Source organism: Salvelinus fontinalis, chromosome 25 (genome assembly GCF_029448725.1).
Source record: "Salvelinus fontinalis isolate EN_2023a chromosome 25, ASM2944872v1, whole genome shotgun sequence".
NCBI lineage: Eukaryota > Metazoa > Chordata > Actinopteri > Salmoniformes > Salmonidae > Salvelinus > Salvelinus fontinalis.
The window spans coordinates 4,811,047-4,826,183 of record NC_074689.1 but is presented as its reverse complement, the minus strand read 5'-3'; the positions used below and the strand labels follow the sequence as shown (position 1 = coordinate 4,826,183).

General features: G+C 43.8%; 1 protein-coding gene across 3 annotated transcripts in view; it reads left to right on the top strand.

Annotated features, from left to right (window-relative positions):
• LOC129822785 (disks large-associated protein 1-like) overlaps positions 1-13,765 on the top strand; it is a 233,272-nt gene extending 219,507 nt beyond the window's left edge. For 2 of the 3 annotated variants that reach the window (XM_055881201.1, XM_055881200.1), the window contains exons 10-13: positions 7,599-8,020; positions 11,806-11,897; positions 12,243-12,395; positions 13,514-13,765. In XM_055881201.1, coding sequence (XP_055737176.1) covers positions 7,599-8,020; positions 11,806-11,897; positions 12,243-12,395; positions 13,514-13,732 — 886 coding nt within the window. In that variant the 3' untranslated portion in view covers positions 13,733-13,765. Of the gene's footprint in view, positions 1-7,598; positions 8,021-11,805; positions 11,898-12,242; positions 12,396-12,730 lie in introns of all 3 variants that reach the window. The other variant, XM_055881202.1, reaches the window with a different exon arrangement.
• The last annotated feature ends 1,372 nt before the right edge of the window (positions 13,766-15,137 follow it).

The following is a 15,137-nucleotide window of genomic DNA, read 5'->3' as shown; positions in this document are numbered from 1 at the left end:
TGCCTGGCCAAGTATAGAAAAGGAGGCATACCTCCAAGCAGCCACGGCAAACATCAACTCCTGTAGACATTTTCGCTAGTGCAGTGGCACTGGGGTTTAATTCACACACGTGCCTTCCCTTGGTGTATGTTTGAGTGTGTGTTTTTGTTTGTGCATGTTTGATTTTGTGCATGTTTATGTGTGTGTGTGTGTTCTGTGTGTGTGTGTATGTGTGCGCGTGGTATAGTGCATCTTTCTATCTGTCTGTCTGTCTGCCTGTGTGTGTGTGTGTGTGTGTGTGTGTGTGTGTGTGTGTGTGTGTGTGTGTGTGTGTGTGTGTGTGTGTGTGTGTGTGTGTGTGTGTGTGTGTGTGTGTGTGTGTGTGTGTGTGTGTGTGTGTGTGTGTGTGTGTGTGTGTGTGTGTGTGTGTGCGTGTCCCAGCAAGGCAGGGTTGGTCCTGGGAGGTCTGGGTCTGGGCTGATTGCCCCTATACACTAGATTCCCAGACGGTGAGAGTGCATTTCTCCTGTGGCCCTGCCTCACTCACAATAAATGTGTGTGTGTGTGTGGGGTCATAACCTTACCTCAGTGTTTGAACTGGGCTTAAGCCTGCCAAGCTGAGAGGGAGTGGAGGAGAGCAGTAAAAGATAAGAACACTACAAACAACCTGGCCGCCTTTTCAAGACATCTGTCCACCGCCTGCTAAGACAAGTTTACGTTGTCTAATGTAAGTTATTATCAATAATCTCACTCTATGATTATATCATTAACATATACTGTACGGACTGAAAATTGTCCTTGAAAATAATTCTGTAATAACATAATAGTATACGTTTAGACAATGTGCAGGTTCCTCAACTGTACAAGTGTACCAAGTTTCATGCTTTTATGATAAAGTGAATGATTTGTTTTACATACCGCCTGGATTACAAGTCTACCGATTTCAATCTCATTTATAATCCTCATTTTAACGACAGATACTCTACAAAGGTGTTCAAACTTATGTCATGGGTCCATACATTCCATATGGTGAACTCATTCCAAGATGGCGGCATATGGGTTAGGTGAAGGTTGGAGTTTGTTTCCACAGCTGGCTTTGCAGTAACTGGTAACATGGAATGTGGGTGTGTGTATGGTCTATGGTGGTCTTATACCATACAGTCCTCAAGCCACATTGGCCGTCTTGAAAAGTCAGTCAGAGACGATCAGACCTACTGCTTTATGGTCATGTTAAGGAGGACAAAGGGACGGAGACACAGGCTGCATCCCTAATGGCTCCCTATTCCCTACCAGGGCCCAAAAGTAGTGCCCTGTAAAGAGAACAGGGTGCCATTTGGAATACACCCATGATCCATTAAGATGCCTTGTACCCCTAGTCCTGCACTCTTAGGGAAAAAAGGTACTAAGTAGAACCATACTGGGTTCTTCGGTTTGTCCCCATAGTGGAACTCTTTGGTGCTGGGTAGAACTCTTCGTATAGGGTTGGACCTCTTCAAAGAACGCCCTGTATATGGTTCTACCTAGAACCCTCTATGAAGGATCCTACCAATAACCTGTTTATCTTTGGATGGTTCTTCCTAGAACCCTCCATCAAGGATCCTACCAATAACCCTTTTATCTTTGGATGGTTCTTCCTAGAACCCTCTATTATGAGTAGTTCCACCAGCCTTATTAACCTTTCAAATGTATATCTTTATGACAGTACATGACATATATCATAAGGACTTTGTTTGAGGGCCTAGGTATACCCTAACACAGTGGCGTTAGAAAAATCTTGGTTTACAGGCCACATCAGTCCTGCAAGTCACATTATGATGGTTTGCCAAGCGATGTGTAATTCCAAATTGAATCCAGCCAGAGTTCGGACATTCAACAAGTGGAATGTTTTATCACCAGCAACCTGCATTCAGAATAACTTCCATGGTTAGTAACATTGTGCGGAGACTACCTAAACCATCTAAACTAGAACAACCATTTCAGTAACAGCTGCAATATGTCCAACTACTAACAAATGTCAGCAACAATTCATGTACATGCAAAAACAAAGATATTAAAACTAGCAATTCTCATCTTGCAATAGGTAATATGATGGTATCCTGATTTTTTATTTTTTTGCACGTTTGTCACACTTAAATGTTTCAGATCATCAAACAAATTTAAATATTGCACAAAGATTACCAATAATAAAGACAAAATGCTGTTTTTAAGTGATGATTTTATTTATTAACCTCTCTAGGGGGTGTGGGATGCTACCGTCCCGCCTGGCCAACATCCAGTGAAATTGCAGAGCGCCAAATTCAAAAACAGAAATAGTCATTATAAAAATTAATGAAACATACAAGTGTTATACATCGGTTTAAAGATTAACTTCTTGTTAATCCAATCGCGGTGTCAGATTTCAAAAACACTTTACGGCGAAAGCAAACCATGTGATTATCTGAGAACAGCGCCCAGCAGACAAATCATTACAAACAGTAACCAGCCAAGTAGACGAGTAACAAAAGTCAGAAATAGCGATAAAATTAATCACTTACCTTTGATGATCTTCATATGGTTACACTCACAAGACTCCCAGTTACTCAATAAATGTTTGTTTTGTTCGATAAAGTCCCTTTTTATATCCAAAAACCTCAGTTTTGTTAGCTTGTTTTGTTCAGTAATCCACTGTCTCAAACAACATCCGTCGAAATTGCAGAGCGTGAAACTCAACAAAACAGAAATTCTCATAATAAACATACATAAAAGATACAAATGTTATACATCAGCTTAAAGTTAAACTTCTTGTTAATCCAACCGCGGTGTCAGAGTTCAAAAAGGCTTTACGGCGAAAGCAAACCATGCGTTTATCTGAGAACAGCGCCCAGCAGACAAATCATTACAAACAGCTAGCAGCCAATTAGAGGAGTAACAAAAGTCAGAAATAGCGATACACTTTATCGCTTACCTTTGATGATCTTCATATGGTTGCACTCCCAAGACTCCATGTTACACAATAAGTGTTCGTTTTGTTCTATAAAGTCCCTCTTCATATTCCAAAAACTCCATTTTGTTGGAGCGTTTTGTTCAGTAATCCATTGGAACAAAGCGCGGTCACAACAGACAGACGAAAAATCAAAAAAGTACCATAAAAGTTCATAGAAACATGTCAAACGATGTTTATAATCAATCCTCAGGTTGTTTTTGTTATAAATAATCGATCATATTTCAACCGGACAATACCTTCGTCAATAGAAAAGGAAAAACAAGAAAGGCATGCTCCCGGTAATGCGCAGGACTCATGTCTGGAAATTTCCACTGTCCTCTCATTGAAAGTGGTGTTTCTCCCTCATTTCTTTTAGTAAAAGCCTGAAACAATGCATAAAGACTGGCCACATGTAGTGGAAGCCATAGCGATAGTGAACTGGGTCATAAGTCTTTGTATGGTGGATAGGCTTTCAATGGAAAAACAGGCATTTCAAAATAATAGCACTTCCTGGATGGATTTTCCTCAGGTTTTCGCCTGCTATCAGTTTTGTTATACTCACAGACATTATTTTAACAGTTTTGGAAACTTTAGAGTGTTTTCTATCCAACTCTGCCAATTATATGCATATCCTAGCTTCTGGACCTGAGTAGCAGGCAGTTTACTTTGGGAACGCTTTTCATCCAAAATTCCGAATGCTGCCCCCTACCCTAGTGAGGTTTTAAGGGAAAAAAGCTATCCGAACCTTCATGGTCCTATGTGAAAAAGTAATTGCCCCCTAAACCTAATAATTGGTTGTGACACACAGCATTTGCGATAACTGGCAATGAGTCTTTCACATCGCTGTGGAGGAATTTTGGCCCACTCTTCTTTGCAGAATTTTTTAAATTCAGCCACATTTGAGGGTTTGCGAGCATGAACTGCCTTTTTAAGGTCACGCCACAGCATCTCAATCGGATTCAAGTCCGGACTTTGACTAGGCCACTCCAAAACCTTAATTTTGTTTTTTTAAGCCATTCAGAGGTGGACTTGCTGGTGTGTTTTGGATCATTGTCCTGCAGCAGAACCCAAGTGCGCTTCAGCTTGAGGTCACGAACTGATGGCCGGACATTCTCCTTCAGAATTTTTTGGTAGAGAGCAGAATTCATGGTTCCAACAGTAAGTCGTCCAGGTCCTGAAGCAGCAAAGCAGCCCCAGACCATCACACTACCACCACCATATTTGACTGTTGGTATGATGTTATTTTTCTGAAAAGCTGTGTTACTTTTACGCCAGATGTAACGGGACGCACACCTTCCAAAAAGTTCAACTTTTGTCTCGTCAGTCCACAGAATATTTTCCCAAAAGTCTTGGGGCTCATCAAGATGTTTTTTGCCAAAAGTGAGATGAGCCTTTATGTTATTTTTGGTCAGCAGTGGTTTTCACCTTGGAACTCTGTCATGGATGCCATTTTTGCCCAGTCTCTTTCTTATGGTTGAGTCATGAACACTGACCTTAACTGAGGCAAGTGAGGCCTGCAGTTCTTTAGATGTTGTTGTGGGTTCTTTTGTGACCTCTTGGATGAGTCGTCACTGCGCTCTTGGGGTAATTTTGGTAGGCCGGCCACTCCTGGGAAGGTTCCCCACTGTTAAAAATGTTTCTCCATTTGTGGATAATGGCTCTCACCGTGGTTCACTGGAGTCCCAAAGCTTTAGAAATGGCTTTGTAACCCTTTCCAGACTGATAGATGTCAATTACTTTGTTTCTCATCTGTTCCTGAATTTCTTTGGATCGCGGCATGATGTCTTGCTTTGTTTGTTTGTTTGTCAATTAGGGTGTGCAGGGTGAATATGTGGTCTGTCGTACGATAATTTGGTTAAAAGACAATTTGATGTTTGCTCAGTACATTGTATTCATTGAGGAAATGCACAAGTCTGCTGTTAATGATAATGCAGAGGTTTTCCCCAAGGTTGCTGTTGACGCATATCCCAGGGTAGTTATTTGGGGTCAAATTTGTCTCCACTTTTGTGGATTGGGGTAATCAGTCCTTGGTTCCAAATATTGGGGAAGATGCAAGAGCTAAGGATGATGTTAACGAGTTTAAGTATAGCCAATTTAAATGTGTTGTCTGTATATTTGATAATTTCATTGAGGATGCCATCAACACCACAGGCCTTTTTGGGTTGAAGGGTTTGTATTTTGTCCTGTAGTTCATTCAAAGTAATTGTAGAATCCAGTGGTTTCTGGTAGTCCTTAATAGTTGATTCTAAGATGTGTATTTGATCATGTATATGTTTTTGCAGTTTAATCTTTGTGGTCTAAGACACTACATCTCAGTGCAAGAGGCGTCACTGCAGTACCTGGTTCAAATCCAGGCTGCATCACATCCGGCCGTGATTGGGAGTCCCATAGGGTGGCGCACAATTGGCCCAGCGTCGGGGTAGGCCGTCCTTGTAAATAAGAATTTGTTCTTAACTGTCTTACCTAGTTAAATATAGGTTAAATAAATAAAAATATAGAGCCAAAAAGATTGGAGAAGTGGTTTACCCATACATCTCCTTTTCGAATAGATTTACATTTAAGTCATTTAGCAGACGCTCTTATCCAGAGCGACTTACAAGTACATTCATTCATACTTTTTTGTACTGGCCCCCCGTGGGAAACGAACCCACAACCCTGGCGTTGCAAGCACCATGCTCTACCAACTGAGCTACACGGGACTATGAGCTACACGGGACTATGAAGATAACTCTTCATTTGTTGTTTGTTTAGTGTTTTCCAATTTTCCCAGAAGTGGTTAGAGTCTATTGATTCTTCAATTACATTGAGCTGATTTCTTACGTGCTGTTCCGTCTTTTTCCATAGTGTATTTCTATATTGTTTTAGTGATTCGCCATAGTGAAGGCGTAGGCTGAGGTTTTCTGGGTCTCTATGTTTTTGGTTGGACAGGTTTCTCAATTTCTTTCGTAGGTTTTTGCATTCTTCATCAAACCATTGTCATTGTTGTTAATTTTCTTTGGTTTTCTGTTTGGCATTTTTATATTTGACAGGGAAGCTGAGAGGTCAAATATACCTTTTCGATTTTCTACTGCCAAGTTTACACCTTCATTATTATAGTGGAACGTTTTGTCAAGGAAGTTGTCTAAAGGGGATTGAATTTGTTGTTGCCTAATAGTTTTTCGGTAGGTTCCCACACTACATTCCTTCCATCTATAGCGTTTCTAAATATTACTCAGTTCCTTTGGCTTTGATGCCTCATGATTGAGTATTGCTCTGTTCAAGTAGACTGTGATTTTGCTGTGATCTGATAGGGGTGTCAGTGGACTGGAGTGTGAACACTCAGAGAGACTGACTGTGAACACTACATCTCTCTCTCCCTCCCTCTCCTCAGTCAGTCAATATGGGTTGTGTTTGGCCTTACCCCTCACTGCCCTGACACAGACAGGAAGTTGTTAGGAGGGAGCTGCTATAAAGCAGGCTGAGATCATTATGACTGCACACCTGCTCAGAGGACAGCTACTCTTTAACTGCTGCAAACACATACACACACACCCACGCGCACACAAACACACACACACACACACACACACACACACATCCAGGCGCTGGTACAACTCCACTGTGAGTGTCTTTGATCTCTCCGGCTCCCCTCCCCCTCTTGTTCTCTGTTCACGGAAGAGCGGTGATGAATGGTGCAGAGGAGGAATAGATGAATGGGTGAAGGAGGAGAGACTGACCGGAGATGTGAGGCAGATGGATGGAGCGACTTCTGGGTCTGTATGAGTGTCACCCTGTGGGCAGGTCATTTCGGTGTGTGTGTTAGTGTGTGTGTGTGTGTGTGTGTGTGTGTGTGTGTGTGTGTGTGTGTGTGTGTGTGTGTGTGTGTGTGTGTGTGTGTGTGTGTGTGTGTGTGTGTGTGTGTGTGTGTGTGTGTGTGTGTGTGTGTGTGTGTGTGTGTGTGTGTGTCCTGCTGTAGTCCGCTGGTGTCTCTGCTTGCTGACTGTCTACTCATTGTGCATTCAGTTGGCACCTCTCTCTCTATCACTCACCATGCCTCTGGCCTCTCATTCATCACTCTGTTGGTGGTGGGCTGCTGTATAGAACCAGCCAAGTGTGTGTGTGTGTGTGTGTGTGTGTGTGTGTGTGTGTGTGTGTGTGTGTGTGTGTGTGTGTGTGTGTGTGTGTGTGTGTGTGTGTGTGTGTGTGTGTGTGTGTGTGTGTGTGTGTGTGTGTGTGTGTGTGTGTGTGTGTGTGTGTGTGTGTGTGTGTGTGTGTGTGTGTGTTTTGAAAATATGTTATTTGGGTGCAAGTGTGGGACTTTGTGCTAGTGTGTTGGCACGTTGCCCTGAGAGACTTGGCAATGGGAGTGTTACAGGGGCACAAAGCCTCCCGAACCAATTCAAAAGCTTCACCCCCAAGCTGTACAGTGTGGCCCTGAGGGTGAGTATGTGTGTTATCTCTGAGACTCAGCCCTGCAGCAGGATAGGGGGACTGATGAGATGACGCTCCATTGCCTCTGAATCAGCCAGGTGACCAAATGCCCCCATGACGTTCCTCCCAAACACCCCACACCTGGCTGATCTGATCTGGGATCTGTGTTAATATACGACACCTGCGTGTCTTCTACTAGCCCCACATTTTCTAACATCTGACCTCAGATCTGTGGTTCTCTCTCCAGTTACCGCAGGATGACCAGGTCCAACAGTGTGACCACAGCAGTCCAGGCTGACCTAGACGACCCTGACTACTATCCCGTCGACGCTCCAGAGATGGTGATGCGCCACTCGGCCACCATGCCCCGCCAGTACTCCCGGGACTCCGCCACCTCCACCGTCTCCATCCAGGGCTCGGGCAACCACTACCACGCCCTGACTGTGGAGGAGTACGGCGAGGTGGGTGTCGACCCATCCATCCTGCCCCCACCCGACCCCTGGATGGACCAGGTGGAGGGCCCAATGGAGGTGGTGGGGGAGAGGGGGTCGTTGTGTCCCAGGGACGGGCGCTGGTACCTCAAGCTGCTGCAGGCCGAGATGGAGCGCATGGAGGGCTGGTGCAGACAGATGAATCAGGAAGAGATGGAGAACGAGCTGCCGGACGAGAGTGAGTGGCGGCGACACACCTGCACGTACAGATGTACATACAAACAACTTCAACTAGAGAATATTCCGCTGAATATGTGGAAACTGGTGCAGAAGTGGGGTTGGGGTTCAGTAGAATCACTAACACTTCTCTGCATTTGTGCTTTTTGGTGGTGTTGGTGCATGGTGTCTGTGAAGGTTATATCCAGTGGTGTAAAGTACTTAAGTAAAAATACTTTAAAGTACTACTTAAGTTGTTTTTTGGGGATATCTGTAGTTTACTTTACTATTTATATTTTTGCCAACTTTTACTTTTACTTCACTACATTCCTAAAGAAAATAATGTACTTTTTACTCCATACATTTTCCCTGACACCCAAAATTACTTGTTACATTTTGACAGGAACATGGTCCAATTCACACACTTATCAAGAGGACATCTCTGGTCATCCCTACTGCCTCTGATCTGATGGACTCACTAAACACAAATGCTTAGTTTGTAAATATGTCTGAGTGTTGGAGCGTGCCCCTGGCTATTCGTCAAAAAAGGAACAAAAAGAAAAAATACAAAAATTGTGTCTACTGCTTTGCTTAATATAAGGAATTTAAAATGGTTGTACTTTTACTTTTACTTTTGATACTTATGTAAATTTGAGCAATTCCATTTACTTTTGATACTTAAGTATATTTAAAACCAAATACTTTTAGACTTTTACTCAAGTGCTATTTTACTGGGTGACTTTCACTTTTACTTGAGTCATTTTCTATTAAGGTATCTTTACTTTTACTCAAGTATGACAATTGAGTCTTTTGTCCACCACTGATTATATCCATTGTTTCCCCTCTCTCTGTATCCCTACATTTGTTCCATCCTTTCCTCTCTCTGTCTGTGTCCTCCAAATGACCCAACAGACTTAGTAGACAGAGTGAAATTGTCCGAGTTCCAAATGGCACCCTATTCCCAAGATAATGCACTACTTTTGACCGAGGCCCGACGGGGCTCAGTTCAAAAATAGTGCACCACATAGGGAATAGGGTGCCATTTGGGATACACAGGTATTCATGGCAGCTGGCCACAGGACCTGCTTGTTGCCTGCTATCTCCTCTGCCCGACTTACCAGGCATAGTTATCAATAGGGAGCCAGCTGGGTCTTGCCACACATCTGTCCTGTACAGTAAAATGGCCTTTCACAGCCACGCTCAATAGGGGTTTTCATTCTCAGACTCACTGAATGACATCGTTCAAGCCTACTGCCAGCACTATAGCTCCAGATTGACAGCCCTACACTGACACTGTCTGCATCCCAAATAACACCCCGTTGCCCTACTTTTGACCAGGGGGAATAGGGTACCGTAGGGTTCTGGTCAAAAGTTATACACTATGGGGAATAGGGTGGCATTTGGGGTGCATACTCAGAATAGCCCAATGTGGTAGCCTTTGTACAACTACAATACTACCCCTTAGCTTTGTCCCGAGGGACATAAATGTTTTCTTCCTTTAGTCTTTTACTGCATTGTGCTAAATCAGGGTGACACACAGTGTTTCTTAGTCGTCTTAAACAAATCTACTTTGAAACAAAAGCAAGTATACACCTCACACGCGTGGTTATGGGCTTAAAAGAAATGAGACACCTTGAACCATTTCAGATATAGAGTTGAAATGCATTACATTTTGAGTTTGCATTCCAATGGTATACTTTGTAGATACTGAAACGAAAATATAAACGCAACATGTAAAGTGTTGATAGCATGTTTCATGAGTTGAAATAAAAGATCCAAGAAAATAGTATTTTTCAAAAAATTTGTGCACAAATTTGTTTACATCTGTATCGAGTGAGCATTTTTCCTTTGACAATATAATCCATCCACCTGACAGGTGTGGCATAACAAGAAGCTGATTAAACAGCGTGATCATTACACAATCGCACCATGTGCTGAGGCAATAAACCACACAGAACACACTGCAACTGCCTCTGCAACGCAATTCTACAAGCCACATCCGGCTTCTTCACCTGCGAGATCGTCTGAGACTAGCCACCCGGACAGCTGATGAAACTGTGGGTTTGCACAATCAAAGAATTTCTGCACACACTGCCAGAAACTAAGGAAATCTCATCTGTGTTTGTCGTCCTCACCAGGGTCTTGACCTTGACGTAACCGACTTCAGTGGGCAAATGCTCACCTTCGATGGCCATTGGCAAGCTGGAGAATTGTGCTCTTCACGGATGAATCCCGGGTTTACCGGGCAGATAGCAGATAGCGTGTATTTCGTCAACGTTGTGAACAGAGTGCCCCATGGTGGTGGTGGGGTTAGGGTATGGGCAGGTATAAGCTAAGCATAACGAACACAATTGCATTTTATCAATGGCAATTTGAATGCACAGAGATACCGTGACGAGATCCTGAGGCCCATTGTTGTGCCATTCATCTTCCGCCATCACCTCATGTTTCAGCATGATAATGCACAGTCCCATTTTGCAAGAATCTGAACACAATTCCTGGAAACTGAAAATGTCCCAGTTCTGGCCTGCATACTCACCAGACATGTCACCCATTGAGCATGTTTGGGATGCTCTGGATCAACGTGTAAGACAATGTCTTCCACTTCCCGCCAATATCCGGCAACTTTGCACAGCCATTGAAGAGGAGTGGGACAACATTCCACCGGCCACAATCAACAGCCTGATCAGCCTGATCAACTCTATGTGAAGGAGATTGTGTCGTGCTGCCTAGAAGCAAATAGTGGTCATATCAGATACTGACGGGTTTTCTGATCCATGCCCCTACATTTTTTTGTAAGATATCCGTGACCAACAGATGGATTTCTGTATTGGAGGTCCCGGGTGGCGCAGTGGTCTAGGGTACTGCATCGCAGAGTCTCTGGGTTCGCGCCCAGGCTCTGTCGCAGCCGGCCGCAACCGGGAGGTCCGTGGGGCGGCGCACAATTGGCATAGCGTCGTCCGGGTTAGGGAGGGTTTGGCCGGTAGGGATATCCTTTTCTCAGTAGGTAAAATGTAATAAAATGTATGCACTCTACTGTAAGTCGCTCTGGATAAGAGCGTCTGCTAAATGACTAAAATGTAAATGTAATGATGTATTCCCAGTCATGTGAAATCCATAGATTAGGGCTTAACAAATTTATTTAAATTGACTGATTTCCTTATAACTGTAACGCAGCAAAATCTTTGAAATTGTTGCATGTTGCATTTATATTTTTGTTCAGTGTACACCACAGAAGACTGAAATATAACAAAAAAATACAGAAAATAACAAAAAAAATGAAAAATGTTGATTAATTACAAAATTATGAAAAATAATAATAACATTCCACCCATGAGGCCATTAGAGGGCACTTTGGTAATTTGACTGCAGGAAAGGGCTACGGCTAATGTATTATTTCTGATGGAGAGAACACAGCGTTATGTGAGGGTGGTGAACTTTGGCACGTCTGCTGATCAGGCCTTCTGTAGGGATTCTGCAGTGAATTTTCTTCCTCTGACATGTAAGTCGAGGTTGTGTATTGAGACGGTAGGCTGGTTCAGAAATCCCCCACTCTCAAAGCATGGTGGGGGCGTTGTTTATTTGATGTGCAGCATAAACACTCCCCCTTTCATCTAAACTCACAGTTTAGGTTCCCAGTTCCCACTCTCCACATATTTATAGCCTTGCACTCATCAAAGGCAAAGTCTGTGTGACTCCAAGGTGATTTAACTTAAGATTGACGTCTGTCTGTCTGTCTGTCTGTCTGTCTGTCTGTCTGTGTGTGTGTGTGTGGCGCGTGTGTGTGTGTGTGTGTGACTTCCTCAGTCCTGGGGAAGATCCGCAGTGCAGTAGGCAGCGCCCAGCTGCTCATGTCTCAGAAGTTCCAGCAGTTTCGGGAGCTGTGTGAGGAAAACCTGGTATGTAATACACACACACCAATCTTAAGTCACTCTACTGTGTCAGCAGACCCCTCATAGCCAACTGTCACATAATGAGATGATCTATACAAGCTTATAATTGACCCTCAGTGTCAAACAAAACACCGCTATGGTTGCAAATAGGATTCTAGTCTAGCACCACTCAAAGCATACTGACTTTGAAGTGCGGAGAGACAAGGTGAAATAGTCCCAGACTAGTATGCTGATGACATACTGATGGGGAAATGAGAGTGGTTACAACCCTGTCCTGACTGAGTGTGTGTGTTTGTGTGCGTGTCTGTGTGCGTGTGTGTGTGTGTGCGTGCGTGTGTGTGTGTCTGTCAGAACCCCAATGCCAACCCCAGGCCCATCTCCCAGGATCTGGCTGGTTTCTGGGACATGCTGCAGCTGTCCATCGAGAACATCAGCCTAAAGTTTGATGAGCTGCACCAACTCAAGGCCAACAACTGGAGACCCCTGGACCTCCCCGTGATAAAGGTACCACTCAATGTAGTAGACCCTATAGTTCACCAAAATTACAAAATGCCATATTGTTTACAATGTAAGCAATTTTGTAATTGGGTGAACTATGCCTTTAAGTCTGGAAGTAATCCAATACAATGGAATGGTGTTTTTGTCCTGGATGCTTCTACTTTCATTGTTGCTGAATATGGTTAACGTGCACAGTTACTGTAGATTTTGGTTCAATGTAGCATGAGTGGTTGTGACGCATGTAAAAGGATTGTTCTAATGTTGTGTGACAACGTGCCTGAAGTGACTGCATGTCTGCTGTGTTTTTTTATTTTTGTGTTTTTTTGTTTTGTTGTTGACAGTGAGCTGGATTGTTGAGAAGTCACTCTTCCTGCCATGCACCGTCGGGCCTCGCTGACCTTGCTGGCCACTCTTACCCCACGCACACCCCTCGCCTACCTTCTGCCGCGTACTCTCACAAAATGGCCACAGCCATCACCACCCACATGAAAAAATACAACAGTTTACTATAGAATACTACAGTACTTACTGTAGAAATCAGTAGTAAACTGTAGCATACTGTAGAATACTATACTACACACTGTAGTATTTTTATTTATTTTTTATTTTTATTTTACCATTATTTTACCAGGTAAGTTGACTGAGAACACGTTCTCATTTGCAGCAACGACCTGGGGAATAGTTACAGGGGAGAGGAGGGGGATGAATGAGCCAATTGTAAACTGGGGATTATTAGGTGACCATGATGGTTTGAGGGCCAGATTGGGAATTTAGCCAGTATCCCTCGATCATGTGTAGTACTTACTATAGAATGTTGTAGTATACTGTGGAATACTATAGTAAATACTACAGTATACTACAGTAAAGTCAGCAAAAACACTACAGCGAATACTATAGTATTTATACAGTAGTATGCTATAGTATTTTTTCATGTGGGCACCAACCGTAACCTCACTCTCGTGAACCCTGTTGCATGCTCTCACACCATGCAAGCTACAAAAAACTGCTGATGTCATGTCAGTCATGCATTCTTTAACCTCCACACAAAATGGCTGCCGTTGTGCCCCTACTGCCAGAGGCACAGAAGATGTCCTCTTACTGTTTGTCCTCCCCCGTCCATCCAGGAGAGACGGTTCGCCCCTCCAGTGCCAAAGAAGCCCCACAGGGGCCACCCTCCCCTGGCCAGGGACCGTTCTCTGGAGAGCTCCGAGAGACAGCGGCTGGAGGCTCGCAAACGCCTGCTGGCCGCCAAGCGGGCCCTCTCGGTCCGACAGAGCTCTGTCACCGAGAGCGCAGCAGACAGTATTGAGATCTACATCCCCGAGGCCCAGACCAGACTATGAGACACACACAGATAGAGACAGAGACCCCCCCCCCCCCCCCCCCCCCCCCCCCCCACACACACACCTACAAAGGTGCACGCAAACACCCACACAGGCCCACACACAGCACTGAATGGCGAGGGTAGGGTGCTTGTAATATAATCACATCTTTATTTACTTCAACAAAAGAGGGGGAACGGTCACAGCTGAGCTAGTTGATTGAGAATACTGTATATTTATGCATTTTTAGCCTTCTCTCCATTTGATCCTCTCCATTGAACTTTCAGCTTTGATGTGGCTCCCCCCACTCCTCACACCCAGCGATGTTTCTTCTTGTGATGTCAACTCTTCTTACCGATATTCCACCAACCAAGTGACCTGTTGTCACCCAAACAACAGGTATACCAGTACCACAGCATTGATGCATAATGTATCATGTTTCTGATTCATTGGAACAGAGTTGGGGAGGGAGGGGTAGTGTACTAGTGGGTCTAGACGGAGTGCTGTCAGGGCACACTAGCTAATCCTGTTGGGTGTCAGAAAGCCTGAGACAGCAACTGTGTCCCATATGACACCCTACTTCTTAAATAGTGCACTGTTTTTGTGCACTACCTAGTGCACTGCATAGAAAATAGGGAGTTATTTGAGACACAGCCAGCCTCTCTACTCTGGTGACCCTGGGTGAGGCTGCTACTGTGACTCACAGCACAATAACAGCAGACAATAGGGAAACTCAGTCTCTCTCCCCCTGTGGGATACTACTGTCACGGGGTTCACAACACACACACACACACACACACACACACACACACACACACACACACACACACACACACACACACACACACACACACACACACACACACACACACACACACACACACACACACACACACACACACACACACACACACACACACACACACATGGATGTACACTCATTTGAGGTAACTTACCTCAACCTGTTTGAGTTGTTAGGGAGAACACCTGAGACATGTGTAAAACCTTCTGGAGACATACGGGACATCAACAGAATGTAGCAGCGACCATTGAAACGGTTTGAAATGTTTCAATTAGGATTAAATCCTAACTTCAATTTAAGTCATATTTTCACTTAGTCATGCATTGATGTCAATGGAAGACTAAGTAAACTTAAGTATAACTTAGGATTCACCCCTTATTATTGAAATCCAGGGAACAGCAGCTCTATATGACTTGGCAATGAAATCACACACAAAAGCATTTTAGTCAGTCACCATATTTTAAAAACAATGAAATACAAAGAAAAAGGGTATACACCAATGGTTTGATACAATGATTTTAGTCCAACACCTATGAACGCCTAGATGTTCTATTAGAGCAACATACATTTATCACAGGCAATTTTGTGTTTGTACTTCAAACCGCAAAGCTGAGAGACTTTGCG